This window comes from Adiantum capillus-veneris, chromosome 18 (genome assembly GCF_014529385.1).
Source record: "Adiantum capillus-veneris isolate H3 chromosome 18, ASM1452938v2, whole genome shotgun sequence".
In the NCBI taxonomy this organism is placed as follows: domain Eukaryota; kingdom Viridiplantae; phylum Streptophyta; class Polypodiopsida; order Polypodiales; family Pteridaceae; genus Adiantum; species Adiantum capillus-veneris.
The window spans coordinates 15570221-15591077 of record NC_140948.1 but is presented as its reverse complement, the minus strand read 5'-3'; the positions used below and the strand labels follow the sequence as shown (position 1 = coordinate 15591077).

Sequence of the window (20857 nt, the reverse complement as noted above, 5' to 3'; positions counted from 1 at the left end):
AGGGCGGAAATCTGCAATCTTTTATTTGCTGTCCAAAAACACTATGTGCTGAAATCTGCGACTGAGCCAAAAACGCTGATTTTGGGGGCTGTTTTCTGTGGGTCTTTGTCGCTGAAAAACTGCAGGTTTAGGGCTGAAAACTGAGGTGTCTTTAGGCTGAAAATCGATGGTCTATCCAGGCTGAATCTGCTACTCCTTTTAGGGCTGCAAATCACTGCATATGCTGGATCTGCAAGGCTGAAGATGAAACCAAAAACGCTAGGGAGCTCTGTCAAAAACGCCAATTTTGATGCTTGCTAGGGCGATGAAGCTGAATGCAAACGTTGGGGATGCTTGTGGATGGCGTTGGCTTCTTGTGGAAAGAAAACGTTGATGATGGGGTTTTTGCTTGGAGGAAGTCCACCAAGGTCCTATTGAGAAGATGCGTACTGAGCTTGGCTCCTGTTGCCTCTTCTGCCATTTAGTGCTAACTTTGGTTTGCCTATATATTTTCTTACCCAAATTGCCCTACCTACTTTTGTTGGAAAGTCACTCAAATTAATAAGTGAAAAATACCAAAAATAGGTAAAATAGGCTAAATGCATTGGAAAATTCCCATGATGGAATCTGATGGATTCTGATGGGAATATTGATGATCATGCTGTGTGCAACCAGAGAATATGCATCTACACTAAGTGACTAGGCATGCACGGTCTATTCAGTATGAATAGACTCACAAAAGTGCCAGATCACTTCTAATCTAGACTGACTGGACTGACTGAACCCTGATCATGTTGTAGCTTGTCCACAGACACATAGGGTTGGATGTGTCACGTGACACAAAGACTGGCGCTCCTTTCAGTATTTCTTTTTGTATTAATCTAAGTTCAAAGTACAAGAGTGTGGGCAGGCGCTCACACTCAGACTTTGCGTCCAGATGCTCTAAGTTGTGAGTGGCCTACCCACTTATTTAAAGAGTACAAGGGATGCCAAAAGCAGAGCCCCAAAAAGCTTCAAAAGCTGAAAATCAAAAGCTTTTAAAATAAAGCAAAAGCCTTGTGCTTTTCACCATCTCTCTCTCTTTCTCTCTTGAGAGGGAATAAAGCAAACAAAAGCTCTCTCTCTCTTTCTTCAATTGCGTAGCATAAAAAGCATCGCCCAAAAACTGCCGCAAAAGCAAGTTGTCGCTGCCGCTACCACGTCAGCAGCCACGTCAGTATTTTCTGCAGTCTTTTTAGGATTAGGGTTTTTGGCAGAATTAGGGTATCTGGCAGAATTAGGGTTTCGGGCAGCCACGTCATCACTTTGTGACATACCCCTCTCTTGAAAGCATTGTAATCGCCCTCGATTACGCCTGCAAAACAGATAGAGGCCATAAACCGTCTTAACAGACACTGACTGTTAGTACCTACGTACTAGGAACACACATCTAGCACATGTACCAATCGACAGTCACATCACACGACATCACATGACATTCAACATTCATTCGGATCTTAGACCATGATTTATCGGCAATGTAGCTAGCAATTGCATCTAGATCAAATCGGGACCTCATCGATGTCCGATTGACTAACCTCTATTGCAACCATATCTATTCGAGATCAAGTAGACCAAAATGTTGCATTCATTTCGTCTATCAGTTCTTGCACTTAAAAAGAAGTCAAGAACAAATCAGTATCATATTCAGGAATTCCATTTCATAAAGTCATCCAGCAGAATACTGTCAGCTCTCAGTATCCTTGAAGCTCAAAGAGACATCAGTGACTCTAGCATCAAAATCGAGGCATTTGTTGACAAAGGAGCGGAGTAACTCCCCTCTTGTGCATCCCATCGCACCAGATCTCCGAACAAACTGAATTTTGGGTTCCATTTGGAGTAGACTATGCTAAGCTTCGAGGTAAAGTTTCACAATCTGAGGAGTATCTGCTAGGTCCTCCTCCTCCATCCACGTGGCATCCAATGCAGGATAGTTCTTGAATTTAACCAAGAACCGCCTTCGGACTTTACCTTTATTCTTTCTTTCTGTGCCAATTTCTGGTCTGGAACGAGTATCTGCTCGTTTTCGTCCATTTCGGGTTGTTCATCATCAGGCACATCGCCTTCAAAAGGCTTCAAGAGACTCACATGAAAAACATTGTGAATTCTCCAAGTATTTTGGCAGCTTCAATCCTAAGGAGATATCGTTTATCTTTTCGGAAAATCTGGAAAGGTCCACACTATCTCATGCTAAGCTTTCAAAGAAGCCGCTTCTTTCCCTTTTTGGTTTCTTTCTCGAGAGTGCCTTCCCATAATGTAAGAGTACCCAATCATTCTCCTTCAATTTCAAATCGCGACAATGGCGATCTGCTGCCTTTTTCTGTCTTTCCCGAAATTTCTGCAAAGCCTTCCGGACCAAGTCCCTCGTGAACTTGTCGGCTTCAAAGAAAAATCTTATCTTTCGTGCTAAGGAAGGGTGAAATTTTTGTAGCAATTTCAAGAATCTCAAATGGCACCTTCCCCATCAAAGAGTTTAAACGTGTTTCTGTAGGCATATTCCACCAAAGGTAAAACCCTTTTCCAAGTAGTCGTCTGATTTAACACAGAAGACTTCAACAAATCCAGTACCAATGAATTAGCAATCTCTGATTGCCCGTCAGTCTGCAGGTGGAACGAGAACTGCAACCACGTGCCTATGTTCTCCCAAATAGCCGTCCGTAACAAACTCGTGAACCTGGGGTGCCTATCGGAGGCAATCGTCTCAGGCATGCCATGTAATTTGAAGACCCGGGCAATAAAGAATCGTGCCCACGCTGTGTTCTCGAGAGATGAAATCCATTGCAATACTTTCCCAGGGCGGGTGGGTATGGGTAAAAAGGCTGTAACAATCCCTGTGCTTTATGCCTGTCAAAACTTGACCTTCTGGCATACTGTGCATGTAACAGACTTGGACACTCCAAGTCAAGAATCAATCGCGACAGCACCAAATAACCACTTCAAAACAATTCACAGATCACAATAGATTTGCACTGGCCCGACGGAGTTCCGTGCCTAGAGATATTGGCCCCAAAGACTGGCGCCCCTTTCGGTATTTCTTTATGTATTAAATCAATGTCAAAGTACAAAGAGCGGTTAGGGTTTCACTCTCAGACACTGCGTCCATATGCTATGCAGAGTGAGCCCCTCACCGCGTATTTAAAGATTACAAGGGATGCCCAAAAGCAGAGCCCCAAAAGCTTTCAGTTCAAAAGCAATTTCTCTCTCTCTCTCTCAAGAGAGCAAACAAATAAAGCAAGTATTCCCTCTCTCTCTCTATCTCCAAAGCGTAGACAAAAAGCACGCCAATTTGCGTCGCTAGGTTGGGCTTTTTTTCCACCTCCGTAAAATCCGGAAATCCATACACTGTTGCCACGTGGCATTTGCCGCCCGCTTTTAGGGTTTCCAGCCACTTTAGGGTTTCAGCCAACAGTTAGGGTTAGGGTTTCCAGAAATTAGGGTTTCTGCAAATTAGGATTTTTGGCAGAAATTAGGGTTTGCAGAAATTTTAGGGTTTCTGCTGTCGGTAGCCACGTCATCACTTTGTGACATACCCCCCTCTTGAAAGCATTGTAATCGACCGTGATTACGCTTGCAAAACCGACAGAAGCCATAAACTGTCTTAGCAGACACTGACTGTTAATACCTACGTACTAGGAACACACATGTAGCACATGTACCAAATCGACGGTCACATCACAGGACATCACTAGATATCACAGGACATCACATGACATTCAACATTCATTCGGATCTTAGACCATGATTTATCGGCAATGTAGCTAGCAATCACATCTAGATCCAATCGGGACCTCATCGATGTCCGATTGACTAACCCCTATTGCAACCATGTCTATTCGAGATCAATCAGACCAAAATGCTGTAGTCATTTCGTCTATCAGTTCCTGCACTTAAAAGAAGTCAAGAACAAATCAGTATCATAATCAAGAATTCCATTTCATTAAAGTCATAAAGCAGAATACTGTCAGCTTTCAGTATCCCTGAAGCTCAGAGAGACATCAGTGACTCTAGTATCTAAATCAAGGCATCTGTTAACAAAGGAGCGGAGTGACTCCCCTCTTGTGCATCCCACTGCACCAGATCTCTGGCCAAACTGAATTCTGGGTTCCGTTTGGAATAGACTATGCTAAACCAAAAGCATCGAGGTAAAGTTTCACAAATTGAGGAGTATCTGCTAGGTCCTCCTCCTCCATCCACTTCGCATCCAATGCAGGATAGTTCTTGAACTTAACCGAGAACCGCCTTCGGACTTTACCTTTAGTCTTCGTATCCTTATATGCCAAAATCTGTTCAAGAACAAGGATCTCCTCGTTTTCTTCCACTTCGGGTTGCTCATCAGGCTCCCAATTATCAGACACATACCCTTAAAAGATTTCAAGAGACTCACATGGAATGCATTGTAAGTCCTCCAAGTATCTGGCAGTTTCAATCGGAAGGAGACATCATTTATCTTTTTAGTGATCTGGAAAGGTCCGTAGTATCGCATACTAAGCTTTGGACAAAGCCTCTCCTTTCCCTTTTTCTTTCTTAGGCGTGCCTTCTCAAAACGTAAGAGCATCCAATCATCCTCCTTCAATTTCAAGTCGCGACGATGGCGATCCGCTGCCTTTTTCTATCGTTCTTGAGTCTTTTGTAAAGTCTCGCGAACCTTGGCAAAAGCCGTATCCAAATCTCGCGTATATTCATCCGCTTCGAAGATCTTATCTTTCGTGCTTAGGAAGGGTGGAACCTTCGCAGCACCTTCAACAATCTCAAATGGCGCCTTCCTCGTCGAAGAGTGTATCGTGTTATTGGAGGCAAATTCCACCAAAGGTAAGTACTTTTCCCATTGAGTCTTCTGATCTGAGATATAAGACTTCAATAAATCTAGAACCATTGAATTTGCAATCTCAAATTGCCCATCAGTCTGTGGGTGGAACGATGACGAGAACTGCAACCACGTGCCAACGTTCTCCCACATTGCCTTCCAAAACAAACTCATAAATCTGGGGTCTATGTCGGAGACAATCGTCTCAGGCATGCCATGTAATCTGAAGAGTCTAGGCCACAAACATTCTCGCTAAGTGATCTGGCTTGACTGTTTTCTTCACTGGAATGAAATGAGCCTATTTGCTAAATTTGTCAATAACAGTCCAGATACCATCGTGACCACTCTGTGTTCTCGGGAGATCAAAAATGAAATCCATTGCAATACTTTCCCAGGGGCGGGTGGGTATGGGTAAAGGCTGTAACAATCCCTATGCCTTATGCCTATCAAACTTGACCTTCTGGCATACTAAGCAACTGCGCACAAACTCTTCCACATTCTTTTTGAGTCTCGGCCAATTGAAGTATCTCTCTACCCTCTTCATGGTGGTAGCAATGCCGCGGTGACCCGTAAAAGGTGAACAATGGCATTCAGTCATAACCTTTTCCCTCAACGGCTGTGTAACGCACAACATGGTTTTTCTCATCAAGTAGCCTTCCCGAATGGAGTATCTTGCTACTGTCTTTCCATCCCGTATCCGTGTGAAAATATCCGCAAAATCTGTATCTGTGGCATACTGGTCAACCATATCGTCGAAGCTCCTATGATGTATCGCGGAAATAGCCAGAACCAAAGGCTTCCGAGACAAAGCATCTGCCGCGACATTCTTCTGTCCGTGCACATGGACAATCTGGGAGTGAAATTGTGACAAGATGTTCGCCCACCGCATCTGCTTTGCCGAAAGCTGCTTTTGGACAAGAAGTAGCGCAAACTCTGATGGTCTATAAAGACAGTAAAATCCGCTCCAAGTAGGTAATGCCGCCACTAAGTAAGAGCATGGATAACCGCCAAAAGCTCTTTCTCCTAAATCTGTGCTGTCATCTCCGGCCTAGAGAACAATCGGCTCTCGTAAGCAATGACATGGCCTTGTTGCATCAAGACCGCACGCAGACAATGACCACAAGCATCACAATATACTTCAAATGACTTCTGCAAGTCTGGCAAAGTCAAAACTGGTCCCGTAGTCAATTTCTCTTTCAATGTCTAAAAGGCAGTCACCTCTGTGGATCCCCACGGGAAAGGGACTCCTTTTTGAGTCAAGATATGCAAAGGGGAAGCAACCTCTGCAAACTTTCGTATGAACCGCCTGTAGTACGAGCACAATCCCAAGAAGCTTCTAACTTCATGGACATTCTTCAAATCGGGCCAATCACGTATAGTCTCTATTCTGGCCGGATCCATTTGCACTCTTGCTGCTGAGACAATGTGTCCCAAAAAGTGTATCTCTGGTAGGAAAAATTCACTTTTCTTTGCATTAATCACTAACTTGTGATCTCGCAATGCGTGAAAGACCTGAAGCAAATGATCTCTGTGTTCTGCCTCATTCTTAGAGAAAACAATGATGTCGTCAAAGAAAGTGCCAACAAATAGCCTGTACTCTCGAAAAATCGTGTCCATCATGCGGTTAAATGTCGCAGGAGCATTGGTTAAGCCAAAAGGCACTCAAATAACCCAAAAGTAGTCCGAAAGGCTGTCTTGTAGACGTCTCCTGGCACGATTCAGATCTAATGATATCCACTCTTCAGGTTAATCCTGCTAAAGCACGAGGATCCTTGTAACCTGTCGAGTATATCATCGATCCTAGGAATCGGAAATCTATTCTTGATGGTGATTTTGTTGAGAGCTCTATAATCGATGCACATTCTCCAAGATCCGTCTTCTTCAAAACCAACAACACTAGAGAGCAATACGGTGAAGTACTAGGTTGGACAAGACCCTTTTCCAAGAGGTCTTTCACCTTGTTCATAATCTCTTCATTCTGTGCTCGGCTCACACGGTAAGGTGGCCGGTTCGGTGGTGTGCTTCCAGGTATCAGATCAATGGTATTATCTTCAGGACGAGCAGGTGGTAACTCTCGTGGTAGGCCCTCTGGGAAGCAATCGGCGTGAGAGTGGAGAAAATCTTGGCGTTCTTTATCAAGTTTAGACATATTTGTCCTATCCTTATCGTTCAATTCTTTCATAAAGATCGAGTAAACAAACAGACTGGATTTCATTAATTTTGAAATGGCCGAAGCCGATATAATAGGGACAGACTCGCCCTTCAGTTTAATATCAAGTACAATGGTTCTGCTCTTGTGTGTAGTCAAAGTCGCTTTTCTTGCCCGATAATCGACCACGGCGTTGTTCTTGTGGTACCAGGGAATCCCTAGGAGAATATCACAACCCTCCAAAGGCATTATGAAGAAGTCCTCATGCCCCAAATACCCCTGACAATGCAACCGAAGTTTGCCAATGACAGCTGTAATGGCTACGTCCCTACCGGGTGCCGCTAGAACTGCCTCCGCAAGTGGTCCCATCCGATTAGGAGTGATCTCGAGCCGCGCCGCCAATTCCGGTGAAATGAAGTTGGCCTTGGCTCTTCCATCAAAGAAGATCAGGGCCTCTTGATCTCTCACTTTGCCCCAAGCTCGGCAAAGTTCTGTACTCTCATCCATGGTGTCGGGATCAGTACCCACACAATCTTGAACCAGTCCTGTCTTCATCCTACCTTCTCGTCCAGGTTCCTCAGTTGCTCGCGAACTCTCAGGCCTGTCGTCGTCCTTATCATTCTATCCTTTCTGTGTCTTTTTAGGACACTTCGCGGAGATATGTTCATGTTCCCCGCATCCAGAGCACTTCCCCTCCTTGATGAATCGAGCTCGCTCCTGAGGAGTAAGCTTGGGTCGTGCATCCTTTTTCTCTGGGTTGCTCTTTTTCTTTCTACTTTCATTCCCAGAAGTCTGTTCGGCTCGTGGTGTCATGGCCTCATCTGTGGGGTAGGTCAGACTGCCAGAGTGAATGGCAAAGCCCCGCTTCGTATGACTCATCAACTCCTGAATAGAAGCTGACTTCTGTTCCAAGCAGTGATCTCGGATCTCTGTGGGTAGACCCAAAGTGAACCGCTCAATCTATTCTCTGAACGAGATCTTCTTGAATGAAGAGGCGGGTAGAAAAGAGCTCCAGAATCTCTCACAATAAGCATTGATTGTATCTTTCTTGGTCATCCGAAGATGGTTCCAAGCAGCTCGTATATCTCTTCATACTCTTGCATCAACCAAGAAGAAATAAAAAGCTTCTTAAATTTCAGCCATTTAACTGGCGCAGTCTTATTTAAAAGAAGCGTGGACCACCAAGTGCGAGCATTCCCCTTAAAGTAAGAGGCAGCTCTCCGAATCTTGGAGTGCTCTGAGTAGCATCCTCCCGCGAAAGCAATTTTAAATTGCTGTATAAAAGACAAAGCCTTCGAAGCATCTGAGTATCCTGAAAAAGTATCAAATTTGATCGAGTGGCCACCTTCCTTAAACTCTCGGACTTTCTTGCTTTTATCTTCGAGAAAGTCATATTGGTTGGCTTTATAAAAAATCTTCTTGTTCGCATAAAAGTTTCCGGCATCGGAATCGGAGCTGTTTGTAGACGAGTCCTTAGTAGAACTGTCAGTCTCTGGGCGAGATTTAGCCTTCTTTGCCTTTTTCTTGCCCTTTCCGAAGCGTTGTTTCTTGCTTCGCTTTTTGCCTTTTCTATCTTCTTCGCTCGAATCTGAAGAGCTAGAAGAACTGTAGGAAGAAGAAGAAGAAGAACTGGGTACTCCTTCAAAGTGAACACGCTTCTTCTGTTTCTTTGCTTTGTCAAATGTCAACTGACGACCCAAATAACCTGGGGAGTCAGTGCCTTTCTTCTGCTTTTTGCCGTGCTTTTTGGCTTTCCTTTGCGCGTCAAAAAGCTGAGCAATCCATGCATCAACCACCTCTTGTAATTCCTTCTCTGAATATTTCTTGTGAGCAGAAGGTTTCTTGAGAGCGGGTTTCGGGGGTGGTGTAGTGGTTTTCTGCCACTGCTCATGCACTTCCTGAAAAGAAGTCTCGCTCATATACTTTGCAAATTTTGGGTCCTTTGCCAATCAATTGACGATGCTCCATCTCTCGTCGCTCCGCCCGAGTAGGCCGAGGCGGGCTGTACTCTCTGACGGAATCTTCGTTGTGATCCCTGCCCGCATCTCCAGATGCAGAGGGAGTCGACTGATCCTTGCGTGAAGCCATAGGTGCCACGGAAAAAAAAAAATTGGGGATCGGATTTCCCGTAGAAGAGAAATCGGCCGTGCTCTGATACCACGGTACAAACTTGGACACTCCAAGTCAAGAATCAATCGCGACAGCACCAAATAACCACTTCAAAACAATTCACAGATCACAATAGATTTGCACTGGCCCGGCGAAGTTCCGTGCCTAGAGACATTGGCCCCAAAGACTAGCGTCCCTTTCGATATTTCTTTATGTATTAAATGAATGTCAAAGTACAAAGAGCGGTTAGGGTTTCACTCTCAGACTCTGCGTCCAGATGTTGCAGAGTGAGCCCCTCACCGCGTATTTAAAGATTACAAGGGATGTCCAAAAGCAGAGCCCCGAAAGCTTTCAGTTCAAAAGCAATTTCTCTCTCTCTCAAGAGAGCAAACAAATAAAGCAAGTATTCCCTTTCTCTCTCTATCTCCAAAGCGTAGCCAAAAAGCATGCCAATTTGCGTTGCTAGGCTGGGCTTTTTTTCCACCTCCGTAAAATCTGGAAATCCATACACTACTGCTACGTGGCATTTTCCACCTGCTTTTAGGGTTTCCAGCCACTTTAGGGTTTCAGCCAGCAGTTAGGGTTAGGGTTTCCAGAAATTAGGGTTTCTGCTGTCGGTAGCCACGTCATCACTTTGTGACAGCGCACAAACTCTTCCACATCCTTCTTGAGTCTCTGCCAAAAGAAGTATCTCTCTACCCCTTTCAAGGTGGTAGCAATGCCGCGGTGACCCGTAAAAGGCGGACGGTGGCATTCAGTCATAACCTTTTCCCTCAACAGCTGTGCAACGCACAACATGGTTTTCTTCATCAAGTAGCTATCCCGAATGGAATAGTCCGCTACCATCTCCCCTTTTTGTATTCAACGGAATACATTTGCAAAATCTGTATCTGTGGCGTACTAACCAGCCAATACCTGAAGTTTCTATGATGTATTGCGGGAATAGCCAGAACCAACGGCTTTCAGGACAAAATATTTGCCACCAATTTCTTTTGTCCATGCACATGGACAATCCAGAAGTAAACCGTGACAAGATGTTTGCGTACCGCATCTGCTTTTTCCGATAACTGCGAAGTAGCATAAACTCCCATCAACTATAAAAATCGTAAAATCGACTCCGAGTAGGTAATGTCGCCACTGAATAAAAGCATGAATAGCCACCAAAAGCTCTTTCTCACATATCTGTTCTGTCAATTCCGGCCTTGAAAACAATCGGCTCTCGTAGGCAATGACATTCGCCTTCTTGCATTAAGACCATATCTAGACTACGACCACAAACATTAAGACCATATCTAGACTACGACCACGAACATCACAATATACATCAAACGACTTCTGCAAATCTGGCAAAGTAAAAAATTGGTCCTGTAGTCAAATTCTTTTTCAATTCCTGAAAGGCAGTCACTTCTGTGGGTTCCCACGAGAAAGGGACTCCTTTCTGTGTCAAGATATGCAAAGGGGAAGCAACCTCTACAAACTTTCAAATGAACCGCCTGTAGTACGAACACAGTCCCAAGAAGCTTCTAACTTCATGGACATTCTTCAAATCGGGCCAATCACGGATAGTCTCTATCTTGGCCGGATGCATTTGCACTCCCGCTGCTGAGACAATGTGTCCCAAAAAGTACATTTTTGGTAGGAAAAATTCACTTTTCTTTGCATTAATCACTAACTTGCGATCTGGTAATGCCTGAAAGACCTGAAGCAGATGATCTCTATGTTCTGCCTCATTCTTGGAGAAAACGATGATATTGTCAAAGAAAGGGCCAACAAATAGCTTGTACTCTCGAAAAATCATGTCCATCATCCGGTTAAATGTCGCAGGAGCATTGGTTAAGCCAAAAGGCATCACCAAAAACTCAAATAACCCAAAAGTAGTCCGAAAAGCTATCTTGTAGACGTCTCCCGGCGCGATTCTGATCTAATGATATCCACTCTTCAGATCAATCCTGCTAAAGCACGAGGATCCCTGTAATCTGTCGAGTATATCAGGAATCAGAAATCTGTTCTTGATGGTGATTTTGTTGAGAGCTCTATAATCAATGCACATTCTCCAAGATCCGTCTTTCTTCAAAACCAACAACACTGGAGAGCAATACGATGAAGTACTAGGCTGGACAAGACCCTTTTCCAAGAGGTCTTTCACTTGGTTCATAATCTCTTCATTCTGTGCTCGGCTCACATGGTAAGGTGGCCGGTTCGGTGGTGTGCTTCCAGGTATCAGATCAATGGTATGATCTTCAAGACGAGCGGGCGGTAACTCGCCTGACAGGCCCTCTGAAAAGCAATTGGCATGACTGTGGAGAAAATCTTGGCGTGCTTTTGTTCAGGTCAAAACATATTCAACCTTCATCCATCGTTCAGTTCTCTCTCAAAAAAAAGTGAGTAAAGAAACTGAAATTCATCAAGTACAATCTCTGAGCCCTTCATTTGTCAATGTCGCATTCTCGGCCCGGTAGTCAACCACAAGGGATTTCGAGTAGAACGTCATTCCACGTGCCCTAAAACACCCCTGTCATTGCAAACGGAGTTTGCCAATGCTCGGTGTAATGGCAACATCCCGTCCAGGTGCCACTCGAACTACCTCCGCCTGTGGCCTCAGCCTGTCGGGCGTAATTCCAAATTGAGCCACCAATCCCAAGTCAAAAGAAGTTGGCCTTGGCTCCTTCAAAAGAGCTTCCTGATCTTTCACTTTGCTCTAGAAGCAGCAAAGTTTGTACTTTCATTCATTTGATTTTGTTCAGGCCCCACGCAATGTGGTACCAGTTCTGCTTTTTATCTGCCTTTGTGCAACGTCTCTCAGCTGCTTTAGAACTTTCTGGCCTTTCTTCATCCTGTTCATTCGGTGCCTTGCTAGGGCACTTCCCGGAGATATGTCCATGTTCCCCGCATCCAAAGCACTTACCCTCCCTGATGAAGCGAGCCCGCTCCTGAGGAGTAAGCTTGGGTCGTGCATCTTTCTTTTCTGAGTTGCTCTCTCTTTCTACTTTCATTCGTCGAAGTCTGTTCGGCTTTGTGTCATGACCTCATCGGTGGGGTAGATTAGACTGCCAAAGTGAATGGCAAAACCCCGTTTCGCATGACTCATCAACTTCTGAATAGAAGCTGACTTCTGTTCCAAGCAATGATCTCGGATCTCTGTAGGTAGACCCAAGGTAAACCGCTCAATCTGTTCTCTAAATGAGATCTTCTTGAATGAAGAGGCGGGTAGAAAAGAGCTCCAGAATCTCTCGCAATAAGCGTCCACTGTATTTTTCTTGGTCATCGGAAGATGGTTCCAAGCAGTTCGTATATCACGTTCATACTCTTGAGTCAGCCAAGAAGAAATAAAAAGCCTCTTGAATTTCAGCCATTTAACTGGCGGAGGCTTGTTTAAAAGAAGCGTGGACCACCAAGTTCGAGCATTCCCTTTAAAGTAAGAGGCAGCTCTCCGAATCTTAAGAGTGCTCGGAGTAGCGTCCTCCCGCGAAAGCGATGTCAAACTGCTGTACAAAAGACAAAGCCTTCCAAGCATCTCTATATCCCGAAAACGTATCAAATTTAATTGACTGTCCACCTTCCTTAAATTCTCGGACTTTCTTGCTTTTGTCTTCGAGAAAGTCATCCTAGTTCGCTTTGTAAAAATTCTTCTTTTTCGCATAAAAGTTGCTCTCATCAGAGTCTGAACTGTCTGTAGACGAGTCCTCCGTAGAACTGTCTCTCACTGGGCGAGATTTAGACTTCTTTGCCTTTTTCTTGCCCTTTCCGAAGCGTTGTTTCTTGCTTCACTTTTTTGCCTTTTCTGTCTTCTTCGCTCGAATCTGAAGAGCTCGAAGAACTATCAGAAGAAGAAGAAGAAGAAGAAGAAGAAGAAGAATTGGGTACTCCTTCAAATCGAACACGCTTATTCTGTTTCTTTGCCTTATCAAATGTCGACTGATGACCCAAAAAAGAACCCAGGAAGTCAGTGCCTTTCTTCTGCTTTTTGCCCTGCTTTTTAGCTTTGTTCTGCACGGTCAAAAAGTTGAGCAATCTGTGCATCAACCACCTCTTCTAATTCCTTCTCTGAATATTTCTTGTGAGCAGAAGGTTTCTTGAGAGCGGGGTTCGGGGGTGGTGGGGTGGTTTTCTGCCACTGCTCGTGCACTTCCTGAAAAGAAGTCTCGCTCATATATTTTGCAAATTTTGGGTCCTTCGCAAAATTGAGCATCATCTTTGTTGCATCGCTGATCGATTGACGACGCTCCATCTCTCGACGCTCCGCCTGAGTAGGCTGAGGCGGGCCATACTCCTTGCCAGAATCTTCGTTGTGATCCCTTCCCGCATCTCCGGATGCAGAGGGAGTCGACTGATCTTTGCCTGAAGCCATACGTGCCGCGGGAAAAAAAATTAGGGACCGGATTTCCTGTAGAAGAGAAATCGGCCATGCTCTGATACCACTGTAATAAACTTGGACACTCCAAGTCAAGAATCTACCACGATAGCACCAAATAATCACTTCAAATACAATTCACAGTTTCACAATTGATTCAACACTAGCCCTGCGGGGTTCCGTGCCTAGAGATATTGGCCCCAAAGACTGGCGCCCCTTTCGGTATTTCTTTTTGTATTAATCTGAGTTCAAAGTACAAGAGTGCGGGCAGGCGCTCACACTCAGACTCTGCGTCCAAATGCTGTGAGTTGTGAGTGGCCTACCCACTTATTTAAAGAGTACAAGGGAGCCCCAAAAAGCTTCAAAAGCTGAAAATCAAAAGCTTTTAAAATAAAGCAAAAGCCTTCTGCTTTTCACCATTTCTCTCTCTTTCTCACTTGAGAGGGAATAAAGCAAACAAAAGCTCTCTCTCTTTCTTCAATTGCGTAGCATAAAAAGCATCGCCCAAAAACTGTCAAAAACTGCCGCAAAAAGCAAGTTGCCGCTGTAGCATTGCCACGTCAGCATTTTTTGGCAGTCTTTTTAGGGTTAGGGTTTTTGGCAAAATTAGGGTTTCGGGCAGCCACGTCATCACTTTGTGACACATGCTTACGAAACCATTTAATGCTGAAAATCATATTACATCTTGAGAGAGGAGAACAACAAATTTTCGACAAAAAGATGCTTGCTGAATAGAGACTAACACACTAGGACATTCATGCGTGAGTAAAGAGTGCATGTCAGGAGCGAATCCAGACACCTCGATAGGAGATGCTGGAAGAGCTTCTAGGCGAGCCCTTTTTACATGAGAATCATTGACCACATCATGCATACTTCCAAAGTCAAACAAGACCACAACACGTTGACCATTCACATGCCCATAACACTTAAAGAGAGACTCATCAAGGTGCTCATCAGAGACATGTTGTGTACTTTTGGGGTTAATCAAAGTACTAACAAAAGATGTGGATTCTGTGGATGCTTTTGGTGGTGCTTTCTTAGGCAATCTTTCTTAACATGACCCTTAGTGTGACATCGATAGCATCTTCCTTCTTTGCCATAAGCGGCTCTTTCTTCTAGAGTTAATCATCCTCCTACAATTCCTTGAGCAGATTTTCCGTCAGGTGTTAACTTAGGTTTATCTTGAGATTTGTTCTTTCCCTTGGATTCATTGTGAGAGTTCTGTGCTCTAGGTGTGGAAGAAGATTGAGAAGAAGAGTTACCGTTATGCTTACCATTGGTCTTATCGTTCTTACCATTCGTTGGGTTCTGAGGGTTCTGAGAGGTACTTTGAGACCTTAGTCTCCTTAGGCTTGCCTTCGTTGTGCTTCATTTCTTGGGCGAGAGCAATTGCCACTTCCGTGTTGTAGTCTGTAGGGCTAAAGACTTGCACATCAAACTTGATGTACTCGTCTAACTTGAAAAGGAAAGCCTCCTTTCTTTCGGCATCCGATTTGCGCAATTGGACGCCAATCTGCAAAATACGGTTAGACAAAGACATGACAGGAGATCCATTTTGCTTGAGACCACGCCAATCTTCTTTTAACCGATCTAGGTCCTAAGGTGGCATGAAGCGAGCCTTGAGCTTGTCTTGGAAGTCGCTCAAGCTTAGAGAGAGGAGAACGTCTTCCTCAGTATGCTCAAGGTGCTTAGCCAACTGTGACTCCTGCTAAGCTTGATACCAATTAATGGCATCCTCTCCTAGATACATAGCAGTCATCAAAACTTTATTGTTACTTGTTTTCTTGTTAGTCGCAAAGTAAGCATTGAATTGATGCAACCACGAATGAATCACAGAAGAATTCATCTTACCGTCATACTTACTAAACGTCGACTTCTCAATGGTTGGATTGTTGGAATCGTCGCCTCTACCTGTGCTATTGGAAGATTCACCTGCTTCTTTGAGTGGCTCGGTCTTGGGGTTGAGAACTTGTAGGATCAACTCTTGCATGCGTTGATCCCTTTGCACCTCCTGCTCTAAATCTAGAGCCGCTCGCTTTTTTCCGGCCGCTATACGTTGAGCCTCACGTGCTTTCTCACGCTCGAGCTCCATAGTTGCCCTTCGTTCTTTGGCCGCCATGCATGCTTGCTCACGCTCAAGCTCCATGGCTGCCATGCGCCTCTTGTTGTAGTATCATGTCCATCATCGACTTGACCAAAGTCTCCATAGGGTTTGGTGCAATCCGTGGCATAGATGGGGATGGGGGGGGATCGGGGAACAATCCTCCTGGTGTAGAAACTTTGTCTTCTCCAAATCCACTCTCATCATCTTCACGCAAAGTATCCATTTTGCTTCGGGTGATGACCGTGCACTGAATTCTTGGGTACTTGGGGTTTTTGAGTTCTTGAGGTGCTTTGAGTTCTTGAGGGTCATGAGGTTCTTGAGTTCTTGGCTTGCAATCTGCGTTTAAAAAGGCTTTTCTCTTACCCAAGCTCGACTCTTCATGCAGGTGTACCCCTTAGCGGCCTTGCGCTCACACCAAGGTTGCTTTTTTCCACCCCATGTCGATTGGCGTGTCGCTAAGTGCAAGGTCCTCTCTCAATGAGTGGAAAAGAGGAACGAGGGAAGGGTGGACAAGCCCTTCTTTCTTGGGTTACTTGCCACTCTTCAAAAACACAGATTAGGGATCGACGCGCCCAAGTGGTCTTGGGTTACGTATGACCACAACAAGCAAAAAACATTCTTGTGGTTCTTTTCTTGAGTGATGATACCGAACACTTCCAAAGAGCTCTGATACCAACGTAATGTGCAGCAGAAGTGAATGATGGTGATCAGTGATACTCAAGGTTCCTTTTTACTTAGCGTAAGGGAGAGCCTTCCGTGCTTAGTGAGAGAATGTGCAATGACCAAAACAAGAGAGAGTGGGATGCAAACTGTGAGGGAGAGTGCAAGAGTGCTACAGAGAGAGAAAAGAGACGACACCAAATGGGGTTCCAAGGGCCCCCCCTCTATTGCTAGAGAGGTATTTGCTTTAGATTGCACAAAGGTCTAGTACAATGCTTCTAGATGTTGTGGTACTTGATGACGAGGATGTCAACAACGACAATGTCAATGACGATGTCGACGATGACGATGACGAAGACAGAGGGCTGAAAATGAAAAACGCTAGGTTTGATATCTGCAACTGTTGGCGACGGCGAGGCTATGCTGAAAACTGATGGGCTGAAATCTGAAATCAAGGGCTGAATTCTGAAAACGCTGGCTGAACTGATAGCGCTGGGAGAAATCTGGCGAGGGAAACTGTTGCGGACGGGGTGGTACCGCAAGGATGGGGCTGAACTGCTGACGAAATGGCCAAGGCTGAAAAACGCTGGTCTTGAAACTCCAAAACTCTGAGCTTTTTAAAAAACGCTGATGCTTGTTGCTTGAGAAACGCTCAGAGGGCCTGCTGCACTTGACTTTCATTGTGCTCTCCTTCTTGCTTTTCTGCTTCTTCTCATGCGCCAAGGCCTCCCTTTATACCAGCCAATTCCTGGGTCGAGCAGCATCAAGCAAACCTCCACGATTCATAATTTAAAGGTCACTTTAAAAAAAGACTTCATAAGAGGTGGTTCATATGCCCTGCAACTTTGGGTTCATGCGGTGGTAAAACATTCTCATGCTAGGTGTGCAATTAGAGGGTATGCAACTACGCTAAGTGCTTGGACATGCACGGCCCACGTACAGGCTCACAAGGTTTCGAGAACACTTCCTAGGCTTCCTAAACCCTAGAAGTAGGAACAGCTTGTCCACATGCACATAGGGTTAGATGTGCACGTGACAATTGTCCCCCCATTGACAACCATTGACAATCCTACAGACTTCTCACCAAGCCTCTACCTCGACCTAGACCATATTATCTTCTTCAGCGATGTGAAATTGGACCACCCTATCTGGTGTTGAAAGGGAAGTGTTGTATGGCCATAATGGCATATGCATCTTTTGCCCATTTTACCCATTTATTAGGTTTTATGCTGATGTGGCACATTACTAGGTGTTTTTGCTATGTGTCATTATTTGTAGATGTGGCAGTTTATTACGCAGGAATTTAGGTCACTTACATTAGTATATAAATGTCCCTCCGCCCCTCATTCTTGTATGAGAACTCTCTCAAGTTATTGCTCTTGGGTCATTCTCTCCCTCTCACATTTTGTTTTATTTCCTATCCTATGTGCCCTCTTCGTTCCTTCAGTCTCCTCTCTGTGTGCTCCCTGCTCTTTCCTTTTTTATGACATGGCAGATTTTAATGATGTGGCAGTTGACATGAAGTTGCTAACATGGCATCCAACCCAAACAAAATGGTTATAATCCAAAGCTCTTACTGGAGTCACCTTTGGTTTTTTCTGGGCAATTGGGCTTGTTGTAGGCGATACAATCGAGATATTGTAATAACAAAGAGTCTGTGTACACACGCGCAAGTGTGTTGTGTAGGTTGTGCTGTGTGTTGGTTGACATGTAGCTTTTTTCAATTGTGGGATTGAGTCTGCCTGGAGCTTCGAAATGGGTTGATAAGTCCTTGAATATGTGCTACAGCCTACTTCCCTACGATTATTGCCGTTTTTAGCCCTTTGTTTTTCTTCCAATTACCAATCTGGGGGCTAAGTTTGCGCACTAAGGTATCAATCGGTTTGGGGTGTGCTGCAAAAATTGCACTAGTGCTGGGACTAGGCTGATTCTGTAGGCCCAAACTTACCGATTATAGTACTGCTTTGATGTGCTTTTTGTATCAGTTGGTAGCGGGATCAGATCGGCCCAATTTAGCTGTGAAGGTTTCTACTAAGCTTCCGAATAATTCCACTAAGATGAGCTCTGTTTGTAGCTTTAAAGAGATAGTTTACTACAGCGAATGATTCTTTTGGCCTTATAATGCGTACTTCCTGTTCACTCGAACATGCAGATGCCTATGCAATATGTTGATCTCAGAAGGACTCCTCTACAAGCAGACTCTAGAATCTATGGAGTCTGGACTTGAACATGGTAACGTGTTCATGCTCAAGTTGAAACTTTTGATCGCATGTAATCCAGGTTTATGCACTCTAAATGAGCTTTTGAGATCTATACCAGCTTCCACTTATCTGTGTATGCACAGTTAGACCTTTTACTTTGTATATCTTGCCCTGTCTTGCTGTTGTATACTGTGGCTAGGCTTGCTAACAAAGATTCCAAGCCACCCAGAATGATTAACTAATGGTAAAAAATAGAGTGATTTAATGCCCAAAATTTTACTTTCTCCCATTCAATGGTAATTACGCTCTTGAAAAACAGTGTTTTTGCTCAAAGGTTTTCATGCACCCTTCAAGTTAAAAATCTCAAAGCGATCAGCTACTTGCTTAATAGAATAACCTTATCTCTGTGTTGAGGTGTTGCTTTATATATATATATATATATATATATATATATATATAGAGAGAGAGAGAGAGAGAGAGAGAGAGAGAGAGAGAGAGAGAGAGAGAGAGAGAGCAGTGTCACTTCTGTATGCAGGAGTAAATGCTAAGAGCAACAATCTGAGCCCTTGTCGGCAACTTAAAGTGCTTGACGTGCATAAATACGTACACTCGTATGTATATTTAGCTAATTTGAGGAGGTGCATTCAAAAGCCAGTCGTCAAAGAGGACTCAATGGTTTACAGGTCATTGTCAGACTTTTGAATGTTACTGTGATGTCTATGAGGCCAATCTTAAATGCAATGATAGGCCAGTAAGCAGCTGCAGAAGTTAATTAAGACACTTGAATACCATGTAAAATAAGACACTTGAATATTCACCATTGTCCAGTTGTGCTTTCTGCAGTTCCCAACCTGCATATCAGTGTGGCATTCTTTTTCTCAGTTTAGCACTTTATCTATAAATTTGATGATGCCTTCCTAAATGTCAAATCTGTTGTCCTCAACTTACTGAATGTGTGAGTATATAGATTGCTAAACCCACCATTTTTAATAGTTGATCTATGTTTCACTCTGCTAATATGGACATGCACGATTGGATACATACATAACTGGAAGGTCTTTGTGGAGGTACACATGTGTGGCTCTCAGATTTTAAGCATTTCATTGTGCAAATGCAGATGTAAACAAGTTTCGGTTATAATTTATGATCGAGCTGCATGGACTGAATGACCCCAGAAGCCCACTGTGGTGGGTTGAGCTGACCCCTTTCAAACATATTGGGAGTGTGCCATGGTCAGTGGCCAAAGAAAGGTAGTACCAGGGAAAATCTGCACATAGGCACCCATGATCATCATGATGGAAGCTTGGTGGAATGTCAGAGGGTTCCCAATGGGATGCGGCACTGGGAAATGATCTGCCTTTGCAACACAAACACATCATATACAACATTGGTGTCTCTTCATTAATAGGCCAAGGTAATTGTAGGTGCCTTTTGTCATCAGAATTGCCATTTAGTCGTGTTGCACAACTAGTGAGGGTTCTGTTTGATATGAAGTTTGCTTTGAAACTTGCCATTCCGTTTAAAATCTGCTTATCTGTAGAGTAAATGCACGTTCTTAGCTGCAAAAAATATCCGGGTTGATCGGTGTAAAGTCATCTATGACAAGAATCTCGTCTCAATGTCAAACTACCTAAAGCGCAGAGAGTGCCCCTGTGTTGACACCAACTTTTTCGACAACAAATGTGAGCTGCTACTCACTGTTAGAAAGCATGTGTATGTGAGAGCAGAGAATAGTTAAACTCACTGGCTGGAATGAAACTAGCAACTTCTGAGGAGATATCTGCAAATTTACTTTTTACATCCACAATCAAGAAAATTGTACATGTACATTTGTTATAGATCCACCCACCAGATGCTACAAATTTCTACAACTAGAGTTGCAGTCCAGACGCAAATTGCCATCAATTAAAATATTTGCTTACTTACATTCAGCTTGCAAAGTTTTTTAGCAGCTAATGGCTGCACCTTGTAGACATTCAGCTATGAATGTTAAAACCGATAAGGCATGAAACAAAGAACTACACCTTATACACACTTGGCAGATGTGGAATCTTGCATTCAAGGGAAGGCTGTTACACCATATCTTACCTATTATGCAACCAGGTCAAGTTGCAATCTAGTCACTTTGTGTAAGGTCTCCAACCCTAAAATTGGGGTGGCTTGGTAATTAAGCCTTCCTTTGTTCTTGGGATCCATTGACGACACCTTACTCCAACCATAGAAGTAAGGATACGAACAATAGAAGTGCAATAGGCTTCTATCTTTCACGATCCTGAATGTTAGAACCCTACACCATAAGCCATGTCGATAACTTGAAGGTTGGGAGCTAAAATTCTATTGCAACTAGATTAAAGTCTTGACATGCTTAAGATCTTTAGATTACACATTTTTATCACGTTTAAGAGGCATAGTTGCCATTCATAAACTCTTAGATATGGTAGAAGACTTTTCCTTAACATTG

The 20857-nt window shown here is 44.0% G+C and overlaps 1 protein-coding gene across 2 annotated transcripts in view; it reads left to right on the top strand.

Moving 5' to 3' along the window:
* Positions 1-19863, top strand: part of LOC147435274 (uncharacterized) — an 83661-nt gene extending 63798 nt beyond the window's left edge. The window contains exons 2-4 of one of the 2 annotated variants that reach the window (XM_086488352.1): positions 18348-18427; positions 18932-19079; positions 19514-19863. In XM_086488352.1, the coding sequence (XP_086344478.1) occupies positions 18361-18427; positions 18932-19079; positions 19514-19565 (267 nt within the window). In that variant the 5' untranslated portion in view covers positions 18348-18360 and the 3' untranslated portion in view covers positions 19566-19863. The remainder of the gene's footprint in view (positions 1-18347; positions 18428-18931; positions 19080-19513) is intronic. The other variant, XM_086488351.1, reaches the window with a different exon arrangement.
* Positions 19864-20857: the final 994 nt, after the last annotated feature.